Below are 17,968 nucleotides of genomic sequence, written 5' to 3'. Positions count from 1 at the left end.
TGCCAAATTGAGAAATTCTTCATTTATCCCAGTAGAAATGCATAATCACTGAAAGTTCATGGCAGAAGCATAATTTGGAAATATGTATAGAAGGACTGCACATGTTTAACATATATTGGATTTCTTGCTGTTTAGGGGAGGAGGTGGGGGAAGGGAGGGAGAAAAAAATTTGGAACACAAGGTTTTGCAAGGGTGAATATTGAAAACTATGTATTTTTTTTTGGGGGGGGGGAAACCATGGCAAAGGAGTGATATGGTCCAATTTGGACTATAGAAAAATTAAAAATTAATGTGCCTGAGAGACTGAAAAGGGGGAGAATGGGACTGGAAAGCCAGTTAGGAAGGCATCCAATAGTTCAGCTGAGAGGGCGTGCAATCTGACTTTGAATAGTGGCTGTGTGAGTAGGGAAGAAATATTATTTATTAAGCATCTCTTGTGTGCCAGGGACTGTGCTAAGCAGAGTTATTATCTCATTTGATCCTCATAACAATGCTGGAAGGTCAGTGCTATAATTATCTCCATTTTACAGATGAAGAAACAGGCAGCCAGAAGTATAGTGACTTGCCCAGAGCTAATAAGTATCTGAGTCTGGATTTGAACTCAGGCCTTTCTTGACTCTAGACTCAACTCTCTGTCCTCTGCACCTCACCTGATTGCCTCCAAAGAAAGGATGTGAGAAATGCTAATAAGGCAGAATTGACAAGATTTAGCAATTGACTAGGCAGAAGTTATGGAAAGTTAAGAGTACATTACTGAGACTGAAGAATTTGGTGGGATCTCCCTGATGAGATCCTGACTCTGTGGGGCCTGCCTCTATATCCGTAGATAATATGTATGTAGAGTCTGTCTGTCCATCAGCTGCCCTTTGCTCTTGATTTGTGATCATCAAGATAATTCTTTTCAACAGATCCTTTTATAACATGATTTCTATTCTTTTCACCATACTTGTCTTCTAAATGTGCTCTGATTTGTCACATTTAAGTCAGGAGGCTCATATTAAGTCTTTATGCTGTGCTAGCACTGGGGATACAAAGAGGCAAAAACAGACCTTACCCTCAAGGAATTTGTATTCTAGTGATGGAGAATATCTTTCAACATTACCTCTGCAGTCTCTTCTTTGCTTGGTTGGGTTTTTGCAGAATCTCCATTTAAGGAAGGTGCCCAGGCCAACCATTTCTTTCTCTCTCTCTTTTTTTCCTGAGGCAGTTTGGGTTAAGTGACTTGCTAGCTAGGGTCACACAGCTAGGAAGTATTAAGTGTCTGAGGCCAGATTTGAACTCAGGTCCTCCTGACTTCAGGGCTGGTGCTTTATCCACTGTGCTATCTAGCTGTCCCCCAGGCCAACCATTTTTCATTCCTCTCCAGGTTGCTCTCCTTACCTTCCCGGGCTTCCTCTGCAGTGCCTTGCTCTGAGTCTTTTCCTTCCCTCTCCTCCCCCACCCCCAAATCTCCTTGCTCCTTTTAGCTTACTTCTCCTCTTAGACTAATGGCAGCTCCTTGAGAACAGGACTGTCTGCTTGTATTTGCATTCATTGCTTAACAGAGTGTTTGGCATATAGTAAGTGCTTAATAAATGCTTATTGACTGGACTTCAAAATACGTACAGGATAAATTGGAGGTATAAGGCACTAACATCAAGGGAGACCAAAAATGGATTGTTGCAGAAGGTAGCTGGGATTGGAAGGAAGCCAGTAGAGAGAGAGACCAGAAGGGAGAGCATTCAAGGCAATTATCAACAGCCAATGGAAATGCTCCCAGTCAGGAAATTGTGTCCCAGCAGAAAGGACTGTGTCCTGGGGCATAGAGTAAGGGTCAGTGTCCCTCTAGTACCCCAATTGTAATCTGATTGATGCAGAATACAGTAGGGACTGTCACTTCCCTCTTCTTGGACATTTGTCCCTTAATGCAGAATAAGAATGGATCAGCTTTTTTGGCAGCTACCTAATTATGCTGATTGATGTTGAAGCTGGAATTACTAACTTTAAGTCTTTTACTTAAGTTGCCCTCTAGTCATGTCTTCTGTATTTAGTCTTTTTATTTTTTGAACCTTAAATTTAGCAATGCTTATTAAATCTCATTTTGTGACATACCTGCTGATCAGTCTTTTTGAATCCTGATTCTGTCATCCTGAATATTGAGTATTCCTCTCAGCTTTATGTCATCTACAGATTTTATTTCAAATAAAATTTTACACCTAGATAGGTTTCAACATTAATTTTTGTAAGATTTTGAGTTTTAGGTTTTTCTCTCTCCTTCTTTTCCCTTTCCCCTTCCAAAGATAGCAAGCAATGTGATGGCTATACCTGTGCAATCGTGTTAAACCTATTTCCATATTAGTCTTTTTTGTATATATTTTTAATTTTTAGTATTTACTTTTATAAGCTTTTGATTTTCTTTTTTTCTTCCCTCCTCAAGGTGGCAAACAATCTGATACTAGTTATATATGTTCAGTCAGTCATATTAAATACATTTCCACATTAGTCATGTAGTGAAAGAAAAATCAGAACAAAAGGGGAAAAACCACAAAAAAGAAAAAGCAAAACAAAAAAAGTGAAAATAGTATTCTTCAATCTGCGCTCAGATTCCATAGTTCTTTTTCTGGATGTGGACAGCATTTTCCCATTGTAAATCTTTTGGAATTGTATTGGATCATTGTATTGCTCAGAAGAGCAAAGTCTCTGAAACTTGATCATTGCACAGTGTTGCTGCATAATGTTTTCCTAGTTCTGCTCAATTCACTCAACATTAGTTTACATGTCTTTTCAAGTTTTTCTGAAATCCACCTGCTCCTCATTTCTTATAGAACAGTAGTATTTCATTACATTCATATACCATAATTTATTCAGTTATTCCTCAATTAATGGGCATTCCCTCAATTTCCAGTTCTTTGCTACCACAAAGAGAGCAGCTGTAATATTTGTTGGTTCTTTTTTTTTCTTTTAAAAAAATTTTTAGTAGTATTTTATTTTTCCAAATACAGCATCCAAATTTCAGCATTCATCATGTCTGTTGATTTTTACAGCACAATATTATTTCATTACATTCGGGTACCATGATGTTTGTGCCTTCCCTAATCCATGGACATCTATACACAGTGTGTGTTTTAAAAATTGTCTTGCTTTTCTGTGTCGACCTCTAGACTTCCTTCTCTGCAGAAGTTTTAAAATCTTTTTTTTTTTTTATTTCTTGAGTTGCTGTGGTCAAAGAATTTTTCACAAAGTGGCCAAAGATAAAAGAGTTTTTCTGTATTTAGGTAGGTTGGCCTAGAAAAATCAGACATTGTCTTTTGCCTGAACTATACTCAGAAGTTTTTCCAACAGGAGAGAATGTGCTAAAACTTATATTTTGCATTTGGGTCCAGAGTCACTTCTGCACTAGATTGAGTTGTCTCATTAAGACTTTATGGAGGCTTGCCTATTCATCATGCCATTATCAGATAGAATAGTAGATATTTAACACTACTTTCTTCCTCAAGGTGACAAATCCTGAAACTCTTGAGATAATTTATCTAGGTGAGAATGGCAAATGAAATAAATGACAAAAGAGTGAATACATCATAGGAGAAAAGAAGTATAACTTGAATTAGACGAATAAATAGTTATAGGATGATAGATTTACTTAGAATTAGAATAGACTACTTGTCCCCAAAGAATACCAGCTCTTTCATTTGTTCTTTTGTATTCTGGGATGATTTATTTTAACATCTGGGCTTTAGCTTCTTACCACTAGACTTGGAATCCAGACCTTCTAGTTGTGTGGTGGAAAAAGCATTGAACCTTTTTGTACCTTAATGTCTTTACTTGTAAGAGGGAATTAATGATATTTGTGTTATCCCATTAAAGTATTGTTAGGAAAATGCTTGATACACTTCAGAAATAGAAGTTACTGTTTCCCTTTATATGCAGTGTAGGAGTTGGATTATATGGTTTCTGAGAGTCTAAAAATCTCAGAAAAAAAAAGTTTAATTTTTAGACTAATGCATTTGGCTTCCAGTAAATTAAAAATATGCTGTTTGAAATTCTTCACCTGACATGATTAGAGCTGTATGCCAGCAGCACATCGTTTTTTTGCATTTATGCTCTCCTGTTTTGGTCTGGTGTGGCAATGTGAAGTAATAATAATAACAGCTAGCATTTTATATTGTTTTAAGATTTGCAAAGCATTTTATAAATATTACCTCATTTTGTCCTCATAACAACCGTGGGAGGTAGGTGCTTTTAACATCCTCATTTTATAGATGAGAAAGCAGTAGCCAAAAGGATTAAGTGACTTGTTCAGGGTCGTACAGCTAATAAATATCTGAAATTAAATTTAAGCTTCCAGACTCCAGGCCCAGCATGGTATTCATTGGCCATTTTACTGCCTTGTTAGTAGTTCTAATTTTATGTAATTGATTTTGTATGAATTTAATACTGATCATATAAAGGAAGATCCCAAGTCAATATAGCCTTATTGATTGATTGATTTCAATTCAAGTGCTAGACCAGCGCCTGGATAAGAGGGTGGATGAAATGATAGCTTCTGGACTTTTGGAGGAGCTAAAAGAGTTTCATAGACGCTACAATCAGGAGAAAGTTGCCGAGAATTGGTGAGTATTTAGGCTCATTAACTTTGCTCTTCAGTCTCTTTCAATTGTGTCTCAGTTAATAGACTGAAAACTAGTTTCTGTCAGTCTTACTCTGTTGTCTGCTGGAAGAGGGTTATGGCATATAGCCTTCCTCTTCAGACCATATCTGGATTATTATTTTCAGTTCTGGTACCACATTTGAGAAGAGTATTGACTGAGTGAAGGGTGACCAGTTTAATGAATGAATTGGAGACTCTGCCATTTAAAGATTCCTTGAATGAATCTGAGGGTATTCAGCCAGAAGAAGGGGATACTTGGAGGTTTGAGGGGGAGAGAGACATGCTAGCTGCCTTTAAATATTTAAAGAGGGATTAGACTTGTTCTTCTTTTTTGTGTGTGTTCCAAGAGCAATGAAGGGAAATTGCAGAGAGGCAGATTTAGGGAATAATATGCTGACAATGCTGTACAGAAGTCAAATGTACAAATACCAGAAATAGTGGGGTCCTTATCATTAGGTACAGCAGTGACTACCTGGCTACTTCTCAGGCTGCTTTAGAGGCCATCCCCTATACAGTTGTCCAACCAGATGGTCTCTTAGCTCTTTTTCAATTCTTAAGCTTCTGTGATACTAATGAAAGAGATTCTAAGGAATGTTGTTTTTTTTTAAAGTAGGGGTTGGGGGGTGGGAATCTCAGTTCAGAGAATTGGATGGCTCATCTTTTGTTTTTTGCTTTTTTTTTTTTTTAAACCAGTCAGAACTATCAGCATGGCATTTTTCAGTCCATTGGCTTCAAAGAGTTCCATGAATACCTGATAAGTAATGATCAGTGCAGTCCAGAAGCCAGTAACCTTCTCCTTACAAAAGGTATGAAATTTTTTATTCATTCCTAGGGATTGATAGTACAATTGATAGTACAAGTACAAACTTGATAGCCCAGGGTGAGACATTAATAGTAATAATTCCCTCCTGTTTTGAACTAAGTCCTTTCCTCAAAGTCTGTGACTCATTGCCCTTGACATTTCTCTAATCTGTCAAAGCAGTCATGTCCTTGGACCTGTGGGTTCATAGCAAAGCTCAGATGTTCTTTTCTGCTGTCCATGGACTGTCTGCTCTCCAATCTCAAGTTTTAAGACTCTGTTTAACAGGATCTGAGGACATTGATGCTAATCATTTGGTTTATTATGCCTTCTTTGTTTTCAGGTATTGAAGCGCTAAAACAAGTGACCAAGAGATATGCTCGGAAACAAAACAAGTGGATTAAAAACCGCTTCTTAAGTCGTAAGTTCCCTAGATCAGCCTTTCCTATAATCTTTTCTTTCATACTGAAAAATTAGTTTTCCCTAATTTTAGGGGACCCTAGTAAATGAAATTTGGTTTCTGCAATTTTTTGTGAAATGTAACAACTTGCTTCTAAAGCACATTAAGATTTATGTGTTTTCCTCACAACAATCCTGTGAGATGTGTGTATCACATATGTAGATATATAAGTGTTATCTTGAATTTATTGATGGTAAAACTGAGGCTCAGAGAGATTAGTGATTTTCTGTAGTCAGTAGGTACTAAGTGTTAGAGCTGGTATTTGAATCTAAATCTTGAGTCTCCTGATTCCTGCTGTCAATCAGTCATTTAGTGAGCATTTATTTAGAACCTTCTATACAGTAGATACTGCAAAGTTCTGAGGATTCAAAAAGAGGCAAAAATACAATCCTTCCTCTCAGGGAACTTACAGAATAATGGAGAAGACAACATGCAAGCAAATATGTACAAAGTGACCTATGTATAGGATAAATAATTAAAAGAGGAAAGGCAATAAAATTAAGAAGGCTTGGAAAAGGTATATTGTGGAATATGGAATTTTAGTTGGAGCTTAAAGGAAGCCAGGGAAGTCACTTAGGGGGATGTGAGGTTGGAGAGCATTCCAAGCCTGGGGACAGCCAGTGAAAATGACCAGAGTGGAGAGATTGAATAGAATGTCAAAAGAGGTCAGTGTCACTGAATCGGAGTACATAATGGGGAGTGAAGTATAAAAAGCCTGGAAAGGTATGAGCAAGGATAGGTTGTAAAGTTTTTGAAGGTTAGGCGGTGTTTTGCTTTTGATCCTAGTTGCAGTGAGATGCAAAATTTATTGAGGGGGAAGGGAAAGGAAGGTATTTTACCTGTGCTTTAGGAACATCACTTTGATGACTGAAGGGAAGATGTGAGAGTGGAGAGGCTTGAATTGAGATAAGTAGACCCACCAGTAGGCTATTGCAATAGTCCAGGCATTGATTGGGGAGAGGAAGGTGAAGTGGAGGAAATAATCTGTTTTGGATATGTTGAGTTTAGGATATCAACTAAACATCTTGCTTGACATGTCTGAAAGGGGGTGAGATTGGTTAGCAGAGAGGTTGGGTTAGGATAAATAGATTTGAGAAACATTGGCATCAGATGGTAATTAAATCTATGCTTGCTGATGAGCTTAACAAGTTGTATAGTGGGAGAAGGAAAAAACTCCCAGCGCAGAGCCCTGTATCAAATACCCACAGTTAAAAGGGCATGATCTGAAGAGGAAGACAGGGAAAGAGCAGTTAGTAGGAAGAAAACCAGAAGATAACTATGTCCCAAAAACTTAGAGAAGAATCAAGAAGAAGGCTGCAAAGAAGTTGAGTACAGTGATGATTGAGAAAAGGCCATTAGATTTGGCAATTAAAAGAGCATTGGTACCTCTGAAAAACAGTTTTGGTAGAATAATGACTCAGAAGTCATATTGTAAGAGTAAGAGAGAAAAAAGTGCTTTATATAGATGGTCTTTTTAAGGAGTTTAGCAACAAATGGTAGAAGATATATAGGATAATAGCAGGAATGGAAAGTTTAAGTGAAGATTTTGACTGGGTAATAGTAATAAATTGCGTCATTCTCAAATGAGGAAACGTTATAGAGTGGTTGAGGTAGGAAGAGAACTTGGAAATGGTAGTGGGAAACAAGGATTATTCCTTGACCAGTGAGTCAAGGGGAGCCAGTGCTGGAAAGGGTGAAAATATTGAAGGTTTGTCATCAGGAGAGAACCAGGCTAGCTAGGAAATTTAAGGTATGGAAGAGAAAAATACTTAGGATGAAGAGAACTTTATTGCCTGTGGAATAGGCATCCTAATGGAATTAGTGAAAGGGCTGGTTGGGATTTGATTGGAATTTTGGGTGAAAGAATGGGAATGGAGGCCAATCATTCCATTGTACCACATTGTCTCCTGAGTTAGATGGGAAAGCCATTGTTGAAGTAGTTAAGACAAATGTGATATCATTTGGAGTCAGAAGAACTGGATTGAAATCAAAATCAGATCAAAAACTGAAGGGATCATAATGGCCATCTAATCCAACCCTCTCATTTCATAGATGAGGAGCCTGAGATCCAAGGCAATTGGATGGCTCACCAGAGGTGACCGAGAGAGGAAGGAACAAAGGCTTACCAGCCATGTTACATTCCAGTTCTTTACCTCTCTGAGATTGTCTCCTCAGCCATCACATGGATAAGGTAGCTGAGGACCAGGTGAGACGACATATACATAAGTGAAACATTTTCACTCTCTGGCATTCTCTCCCCTTTGTTGTCTCTGGAAAAACTATCTCATAGGTGAGGTCTGCCTCATCGTGATACAGATATGAGCATTCTGCAGAAAGGTGTAGGAAAGACATAGGAAAACATGTACCTGGTTATCAGCTTAAGCTTAAAAAAACCACAACTTGATATCTCATTCTTACCCAATAGCATTTCCTCTTTGCTGAGGAATTCCTTTCCAAAGTCAAGAGGAAACAGTCCTTAGTAAGATTATAAAATATAAATTTAAGCTGTCTAGCCTTTGGAATCTGCTATAGGTTTCCCCTTCCCCATTCACGCCGACACTAGGCCTTTTGAGTCTGTCTGGTGTTCAGGTAACAGATTGTAGTTGCACCCTGCCAAGCACTCAGTTACCTGAGCAGCATCTGTGTGGCGGTAGAAGGAGCAACGAATATGGCTGGGGGCCAAAAGAAGTGCAGCTCGTCAAGAGACACCTGAAAAAGTGGGGGTGGGTGTGCTGGGATTGTTTCTGGGTAAAGAACCTCTGTGGCTTTGGGCAGTGAGTTTTCTTTTGCAGAAAAGGACAGCTGAGGGAATACATTTTTATCTCTTGACAACCTTTCTTTTCCTTAGAGGCCCAGCCCAGCAGGCATGGCTTTCATTAGCTTTCCCCCCTTGGACTTTCTTGGAGCTTGAGCCTGAATGTTCTTTGCCCTGCCACATCCTCCCTCATAGCACACCTCCTTGTCATTACCCTCTCTCTCCACAAACCTCTCCCTTAGATCACAGGCTTCTGGACTCCAGGAACTCTGCCAATGAGCACGGGGCCTTCCTTCCTCTGCTTGAGTCCCTCATCTTCATAAACGCTAGCAAAACAAATGTATTCTTTTGGGCTACAGGGCTGTGGTGCCAGAGCATCTTCTCTCTGAGCACCTGAGCCTCACACTCTTGGAGGCACTCCTTGAGGCTGCCCAGGTGAGTGAGGCCATCTTTGTAGACTGGAGTTAGGGGGTCTTTGGCCCTAGCAGCACAACTGGGCACTCTCTTTCATTGCTTGTCCACTTAAGAGAAATTTGATCCTCAGCCAAGATGAAGACTGGGTGTGCCACAAACCCTTGATGTTGTTTCTCTTCCCCCTTGCCTTCCCGAAATAAGTATTTTCTAACAGACAACACTTTTCATTGTTGGAACTTGGTAATCTTGCCACAGAGTTCTGGCACTGCCTGCCCCCTCCAGAAGCATATGGAACTGATGGCGTAGCATGTCATATGTCTGCTTCTCCTGCACACAAACACATGCAGTGCTCGAGTGAGAGGCACGGCCGCCTTCCCCATCAGGAGCCTATCCGATTGGCCTGGGCCTCTTCTGCTGGGGAGACATCGCTTTGGCAAGAAGCCAGAGGGACTTCCCCAGCCGAGCTCAGCCTTGGATCTAAGCCATCGAAAGCAGCTGGGAGCTGAGCACTTGTGGAAAGGGGCTGAGGGCAGACACAGAAACCGAACAAAGGCCTTGGAGGAGAGCAGAGTGTAGAGTGGCCCTGAAACAGGTGCAGAGCTTACCACCAAGCCAGGTGGACTGTGGGCACTGCCCATACCTCCCAGTCTCACCTTTCCCTGGAAGGGCAGGTGGAGGGCAGGTGCAGCTCAGACTTCTCTCTGAAGAAGCTCATTTTGTGGTGGGCACAGTAAAAAGGCCAGCACCTGCCAGCCGTTGGCATGCTGTGGCCTTTGATGTTTTTGTCCAGGGCTTGATGCTCTTTACCTGTCTTTAGCTGCATTGTGCTAGGATGCCCGCCTCCACCTCTCCTAATGTAGCTGGGTGCTTCAGTCTTCATTAGCACTAAACTTTTGCTCGTTACTGGGCATAGGGGGTTTTAACATCATAAAAATGGAAGCATACTTTCTGCCACTCCAAGTCCCGTTTGCCTTTTTTATTAAGTGATAGTGCAAGGGGATATTTAAAGACCTTTCTTATGAGAATTACAGGGTAGTAGTGGGTGCATTAGAAATAACTGCGAGGTTATGTTGAAGGACATGTTAGTGGTGACATTTAAGATTTCAAGATTTAAAGTATTGGTAGGGATTTAACAGAAGAAAAGAGAGGGAGGACATTCCAGGCCTGGGGAAGTACCTAACAGAAAGGTAGTCCGTCACTCAGTAAGCATTTATTAAGCACTAACTCTGATTGGAGGGGGGGAGTTGGGAGTGTGTGTGTGTAAGTAGATAAAATGAAGCAGTTACTTGTTATGTGACCCTGGGCAAGTCACTTAACCCAGTTTGCCTCTGTTTCCTTATCTTCACAACCAACTAAAGGAAATGGCAAAAACTCAAGTGCTTTTGCAAGAAAACTACAAAATGAAGTCACAAAGAGTTGGAAACAAGTGAATAACAGCAAACTATGTCCCCAGGCACTAAGCGAAATGGAAATATAAAGATGCTGATATAAAAAAATTCAAGGCACTAGGGAAAATTGTGGTCCATTCTAATTGGTACCTAAACTATATAGAGAGAATAATGTGAGATGAGATTAGAAAGGTCACATTCTGGAGGGCTTTAAATATCAGAGAGAATGAGTTTTGTTTCATGGACAGTAGGAAAAGACAAGAAGTTTCTGACCAGAAGTGACATGATCTAGATCTATGCAGACGATTACCTTTGACAAAAAATAGGAAAGATAAATGGAAGGGCTATACCTTAAGATAGGAAGATTCTTTAATAATGTAATGATACTTTCTGTTACTTGTAAGGGTGGTGATGAGCACCTCTTTACTGTGGTTGAGACAGTGGCTGCAATTCATGCAAGGGATTGCCATGGTGGAGTCAGTAGGACTTTTGTCAATAGAGAGGAAGTCAAGGCTAACGCCAGGGCATAGAGGGGCATTGGTGGTGTTACAGACAGAATGGTGTCTAAAAGAAATAGGTTTAGGAGAATGAATAATAAGGTGGTTGGGGATATCCTGAATTTGAGGTGCCAGTGAGACAAAAGCATCCTATCTGCAATTAAGTTACTCAACTCTAGAACTTGGAAGAGTTCAGGACAGAAGATTTACATTTGGGAATCATCTGCTTAGAAATGATGGTAAAAGGCATTTGCAGGTGTTTTCCAGGGACTATTTCTTATATATGTTCTGGTTTAAGGCTACAGGAAAAACACCTACTTTATTACAATAGCTCACACTGATATGATACCTACACATACATACATACATTATTTCATTGGCTCCACAGTAGCCTTTGTGAGATAAACAGGGGCAAATCAAAGGAAAGGGACTGGTATAGAGTTGGGTATATAGTAAGTGATGGATCTAGAATTCAAACCATATCTTCTTATTCCGAGTCTGTTTTTTTTTCCTCTGCCAGACACTGCTTTTGGCCAAAAAAAAAAAGAAAGAAAAGCTAATGCTGGGTTTCCTGCTATGGTGGGTTGGCATTGCTTCCTATGTGTGCATATATTAGTCACAGATTTCTTGAGGAATTCCAGTACCCATTTCTTGTTCAGTTGCTTCTTCATCTTTTAAGAGTTAGGCAGCTGGGGCTACTGTCAGTCAGACTGTTTTGAATTTTTACAATCATTGTTATTGCTGTCAAGATTGCCAAAGTAGACCAAAAACACTTGGGACTATCCTTTTGGCCTAGAGACAAGGTAGCATGTTTATCATCAGGTGAGAATTGGATTCTAAACAGTGAATGTGGTGTCTTTGAAGTTTTAGCGTTATCAAGCTACAGAATATTTGAAGCAAATTTAGTTTGGGCTTAGATTCTGTCAACTAATAGTTTCTCTTTTTTGTTAGGCCCTGGACCCAATGTGCCCCCGATTTATGGTTTGGAGGTAACTGATGCCTTAAAATGGGATGAGTCAGTTCTGGGACCTGCTCTGCAGATTGTGGGAAGCTTCATCCAGGTACCTTCCAGGTGCTGTACTGTCTGGATAAGGTTCTTTCCTCAGGAGAGATGTTTGTTGCCTTGAACCTGCCTCTGAGGCACCAAACTTTGTTTACTTGTTTTTACTTTCCAGGGTCTTTCTCAGCCTTTTCTCATAACCAAAAAGTATATTGTTAAACACAGTCTATGGCTGTATCTTATTCTGCATCTGTAATCGTGTCACTTCTTTGCTTGGAAAAAGGAGGCATGTTTCTTTTTTAATTAAAAAAAATTGATGCATACATTTTCATTGAGACAAAAAAGATCTTTATATTTAAAAGTTTTTTGGGGAAAGGAAAATTTAATTTTGTTTTTAACGTTAACAAGTACTTATTTCCTCTCCCTCTCAATTTTTCCCCTACCCCAAATTGAATGGTAAAAAATTAAAACAGTAAAACAAATTCTTAAACATTGGCCATGCTCAGAAAATGTTTGTATCATTTAGCATTTTAAATCTGTCATTGGAGGAGAGGTATGTTTCTAATTCAGTTCTCTGAGATCAAGATTAGTCATTCTATTAATCAGAATTCAAGATTGTTTTTCTTTATGTTATTGTGAACCTTATCTAAATTATTCTTTTGATTCTGCTTGCTTCGCTCTGCATCAGCGCATAAAGTTCATAAAAATTTCTCTGCATTCTTCACAGTCATTGTTTCTTACACTCTTTCTTAATGTTTTGTGACTGTCCTATAACACAATTTGTTCAGTCATTTTCCCAGGATAAAAACCCACTTCTTCAGTTTCTTTGCTACTGCAAAAAGGTATTGCTGTGAATATTCTGGTAGTGATTGGGTCTTTGTTTCCATCTTTGATCTTACTGCAAGGTGTGCCCACTAATGGTGTCACTGCAGCAAGGAAATGATCAGAGACTTTTCTAGTATTGTTCCAAATGGTTTTTCAGAACATTTGAATTCATTCGTAGTTCCATCAATGGAGACTGATAGTCCTCGATTGTTTTCCTTAAGCCTTTCTCAGGTGGCTCATCTCTGTCTTCCATCATCTTTAGAAGTCGGGTTGTTTTGAGAAGAAACCTTAAAGTGTCTTCATTTGCTTTCCTCCATTAATGTTTTAGAGCCTTCCTTTGTTTTTCTCTTTGGAAAGGTGTTGGTTCTTAACCTTTGTTCACTTATCAATTGGATAGCAGCTCTTTTTCTTCTATATTACAAATTTCCTGTGTTTTACCAGATACATGTGCTGAAGTTCTGTCCCTTAACTGATCATTTCTCTTATTACATCTGTGTCAATTCTGTTTGTTTAAAAGCTTTTTAATTTCATGTAATTAAAATTGTCCATTTTATTTTTTATGATCATATCAGTCTCTTATTTAATAAGGAAACAAAACATTACTTTGGAGATTCCTCTGTCTTTCCTCTGAACAGACTTGTTTTAGGTTTTGCCTACTTTTCATACTTGTAAAAATATTGCCAGAACCAGTGCTCTCACCATGTCTCTGACCCAGGATAATAAATGAACAGTGACTTCACATTTATGTAGAACTTGTAAGACTTATTAATAACTTAATTTCAAAAGGTGATTAAAAATGATTTGTTCACAAGAAGACTAAAATTCAAGTATTATCCCCATTTTAAAGATTAAGAAAAAGAGAGGGAGAAAGGGAGAGAAAAGGAAGAGAGAGACAGAGAGACCTGTCTTCAGTAATGCATTGGGCTATGACTCAATACCTGGTATCCTTTCTATTCTACTAGGCTGCCTCTTAGTAGCAAACTGGCTTGTGTAATTAGGGGTAATTTATTTTTCTCTGAGCCTGTTACTTTACCTGTAAAATGGGGATAATAATTAATATGCAGATTGATTACCACCTTTTTAACAGACTAGTTGTGAAGATGTTCTATAATCTGTAAAGCACTATAGAAATCAAAGCTTTATCTCAGAGAAATGAGAATAAAATAGAAATTTCTGTCAAATTTTTTTTAATTGATTTGCTTTCCCCAGGGCAAGCAACCTGTAGCCGCTCCCATAAGGTTGCAATGTGATATAACTGAGAATAAAAGGAGTCATCACAGATGTGAACTGTGTGATAGAATCATCATTGGGGACCGAGAATGGGCAGGTAAATCTAGTGAAAGAATTGAAGGGTGCAGAGGGTTTGGAAGAGTTTTTAATTTGGGTCTTTTTTCAAGACTTTTGGTAAAACAATAGTTTTTGCTCATTGAAATCTTTTCTGAAAATTGTACTTTGGTTCTAATGATACATGATTTAATTAAAAGGAGTCTTTCTTGGGAGAGCTACTAATTTATCTGGAATTTCAAAAAACTCAAAAGTCACTTCAGGTTTGAGATGAAGTAGATAATAGAGAAGAAAGCAGAGAATAGCTTCTAATAATTTCCTCTATGTAATTTCACGAAGAGCTTCTGGACAAGATCACAGAGACTTATTGGACAGTTAATTCTACTCTATAAACCGGCAGTAATTTCATTTTGAACTCATTGAACCAGACTGTCCATATGTACTTTAAGTCCCACCTCTCTACAAGAAGATGGACTTTTAAGTTTAAAGAAATTATAATCATAGGTATATCAAAGCCAGAAGAGAGAAGTTAATTTAAACAAGAGAAGTTAATGTAAACATCTCATTTACATTTGGAGAAACTGAGTATCCAGAGAGGAGTAATGAGTTTTCCAATATTTGAGTGTTCACTTGGACCCTGGATGAACATTCAAAACTTGTTTTAGAGAGAATTACTGTTTAGTTGGAGATGTCCTTTGGTGTTGATGCCCTTTAGAACTTATCTTCTAGCACAGATACTGTGTGACTGGGTACTACCCCAAATTATTATCTTTCCAGAAGACTTAAATTCATTTAAAGTCACTATGGGTCTTTTTGCTGTTTTGGATTGTGGAAAAGCCATTTGACCCCCCTGTGGGTCTCAGTTTTTTCTCTGTAAAATAAGAGGAATGAAGTAGATGAATCTTTCTAGGAACACACATTCTGTAATTGCCAAAGCTCACACAGCTCCACAGCAGCAGACAAAGCTGAGACTTGAACTCTAATCTTCCAGATTCACAGCAGTTTCTTTTATACTGAACTTTGATAGGTAAGGTTACTAGAAACTGTTCCTTCTTCCCCTCCTCTCCCCCCCCAGGAAATCCTTCTATTACAACCACTATTAAAATGTGAGAATAGTGAAATTTAGATTGTTTTGCTCATGTTGACTTGACTAAGTTGCTTGTTCTCCTAAGTGGTAATTTAATAAATCACTCTATTGTCAAGATACAGGAATTGCCATATGGGGTCAGACCCTCTACTGTCTAGCAGGGTATTCTGTTGCCAGTAGCAGTCCCAATTGTAATTGGTCTGTGGTGTTGATGGGGAAAAGAGAATATCGTATTGGTGCTAATAGAAGTAGCTCCTGAATACAGACCACCCTCTGAAAGTGAGGTCTCCAAATCTGTACATTTACACTTAAAAATATCACCAGTTACAGGCTGTATTCAGGTTTTACACAAGCCATATGGGGGGGAGGGGGGGGGGGGAGGAAGAGAGGAGAATGTAGCTGATAAAGAGAAACTCAGTTGTACCACCTGCAAAAAGTGCTTCTGGGATTGTCTCCATTCCTCTTATAGAAACATACTTGTGAGGCTTTGTGAGGGTGGGTTGTGTAAGACATTCTATAGCACCATCTGTCGATCCCCTTCTTTCTTCTCTTGTTGCCAGTGGAAAGAGAAGCCAGAACCCTGCTTTTCCACAAGGCCTGGATTGAGAATGATGATAACTGAACTTCCTAATCTTTTTTTTTTTTTTTAAACATTATGGATTTCTTTCAAACCATTGCTAATGATCAGTTTGTGGTACCTGCACAGGAAAATTGATCACTGGAACATATGTCTCTGTCCTTCTCAGATCGTCTTTCTTTGCTAATACACAAGCAGTTAAAAATGTGGCTCCTTGAACTAATTCAGTATAGTGGCCTGAAATAAGACCAGGTGATTGAGACTTTTGCATTTGAGGCTTTCAGTGGGATTTCAGATCCCTGCTATTTTTTCCTTAGAAGGAGATTCATACTTGCGGTGTATTCCAGGATGCTTTGTTTATTTGGAAAACTCCAGCCCTAAATGGTCAGCTTGCTGGACACAGGAAGAAGGACTATACTTTTGGCTTTTGATAGCCTGAACTACAAATCTGGATTGGGGACAGACCCAGGAAGCAGTCTGAGAGACACAGAAGGGGCAGCATAGTTGCCAGAGGGTTCTAGGATGGCTGAGTAGAAAAGACGATCTGCAGTCCTCCCAGCATAAACAGATGACCTCTTTTCATTGTTGAAAAGTACTGTGTTTGGTAGCTGGTAGGGTTTCTACAGTTTGCAGTCCTGCCTTCTGAAGGGTTGAAATGTTCCTGGAAGAAGGAGGTGGAGCAGAGCCCTGTCTCTTTCAGAAGAGGCTTGACGGAGCCACACGAAGCAGAATAACAAATAGGGAAAGATACTTTTTTTTCTTGTTTGTGTTAGGTAATGAGTCCAGATCTCCTTCCCTTCCTCTCTCCCCCTCTTCCCCCCCCCAAGTCTCGAGTTAGCCCTGTTGCTTCTAGAGGGAAACATGGATGGGGATGTTCCAACCCCTTAGAAAGTTTTATTGAGGTCCTTTTATTTTTCTTTCTATTGTCCCCAGCACATACAAAGTCCAAGTCACACCTGCACCAGCTGAAGAAAAGAAGAAAATTGGATCCTGATGCTGTTACCACCTCGACAAGTCAAAGCCATTTCCCCAAACCTGATGAAAGAACTCCATGAGAAGGGTTCCCCAGGGCAGAGGGATCAAGGGATTATATTTCCCATTTGAGAAGCAGGTGGCCAGCCAGGTCACAGGCTGATTGACCTCAGCAGCCAGAAAGCAGTGCCTACTATGAGAGAGGAAGGCGGGAGGGGCTGTCAAGAGCATGTCCTTCCAGAACTGATGGGCCCCTTTGGTCAGAAAGCTTCAGATGGACTGGCTTGCTAACCCTGGCTGTTCATGTTGGCCCCTCCACAGGGGGGCTGGTAATGGAGGGCTTGGGGTTAGGGGCAGAAGGGTATAGGTGCAATTATGACTGAAGAAGGGTTTTTGTTTTTATAGAGATTCTCTTTTTGAAAAGATACAGAGAATGTTTTCTTCACTTTTCAGAAACTCCTGTGAAGCTGCATCTGGTTTTTACCAGACAAAGACTGAATACCTACAAATCAAAGGTTTGGTCAGGAAAGTGATTGGGACACTCAGTCTTCCTAATCAGAGGTGTTTAAACATTCATTCATTCAACATTTGAGTGCTTACTATATATATTATATATATCCAGGGCCCTATGGTGTCTTATAGTCAATTGTAGAGTTATCTGAACCAGTTTCTAGTATTTTAACTGGGAACATTTGATTGACCATGGTTATGGAAATCAGACTGGAATCAGTGCAATCAAGAAAATTAAGCAAAGGCCAGGAAATAGGGCTATTTATATTTATGAAACTTTGGCTATTAAAAGCTGTTTCATTATTTAGATGGGAAGGACCTAGATCCTTGATTATAAAGACTTGAAATACAAATATGTGTGCATGTGAGATGTAGCCCAATAAAAGTTGTCTCATTATCACACTGAGAGTCTGGTTCCACAAATTGAATAAAGGAAGCCCTACAGATAATGCAAAATCCTCTTTTTTGTTTAAATGTATGTTTATTTCCATTGCTGTTGTGAACTGTTTGTAGTTTATATGATAGCCTCTTGTTTGTGTTGGTTTAGGAATAAAATTAATTTTCACTGGACTTTCTATTATGCAGATATTGGAAGTTTTATGCATCCAGCATACATTTATTAAGCAGCTGTTGAGGGTACTGGGGAATACACATAGGACACAAAGCCCATTCTTAGCAGTTTGTGATGAGGAACAATGAGGTACATGCAAAGGACAGGTCTGGGCAAAGTGCTATAAGCAGCACAATGGGTGGTATCTGAAGGAAGGCTTCTG

The 17,968-nt window shown here is 39.3% G+C and overlaps 1 protein-coding gene across 1 annotated transcript in view; it reads left to right on the top strand.

The window, feature by feature from the left end:
• TRIT1 (tRNA isopentenyltransferase 1) overlaps positions 1 to 17,765 on the top strand; it is a 66,229-nt gene extending 48,464 nt beyond the window's left edge. Inside the window, 7 exon segments of the mRNA XM_023500212.2 lie at positions 4,478 to 4,589; positions 5,321 to 5,433; positions 5,770 to 5,847; positions 11,892 to 12,001; positions 13,975 to 14,092; positions 16,647 to 16,735; positions 16,737 to 17,765. Coding sequence (XP_023355980.2) covers positions 4,478 to 4,589; positions 5,321 to 5,433; positions 5,770 to 5,847; positions 11,892 to 12,001; positions 13,975 to 14,092; positions 16,647 to 16,735; positions 16,737 to 16,817 — 701 coding nt within the window. The 3' untranslated portion in view covers positions 16,818 to 17,765.
• The last annotated feature ends 203 nt before the right edge of the window (positions 17,766 to 17,968 follow it).

This window comes from Sarcophilus harrisii, chromosome 3 (assembly GCF_902635505.1).
Source record: "Sarcophilus harrisii chromosome 3, mSarHar1.11, whole genome shotgun sequence".
Taxonomy (NCBI): domain Eukaryota; kingdom Metazoa; phylum Chordata; class Mammalia; order Dasyuromorphia; family Dasyuridae; genus Sarcophilus; species Sarcophilus harrisii.
The sequence above is the reverse complement of the archived record's forward strand: the minus strand, read 5'-3'. Positions and strand labels throughout refer to the sequence as shown.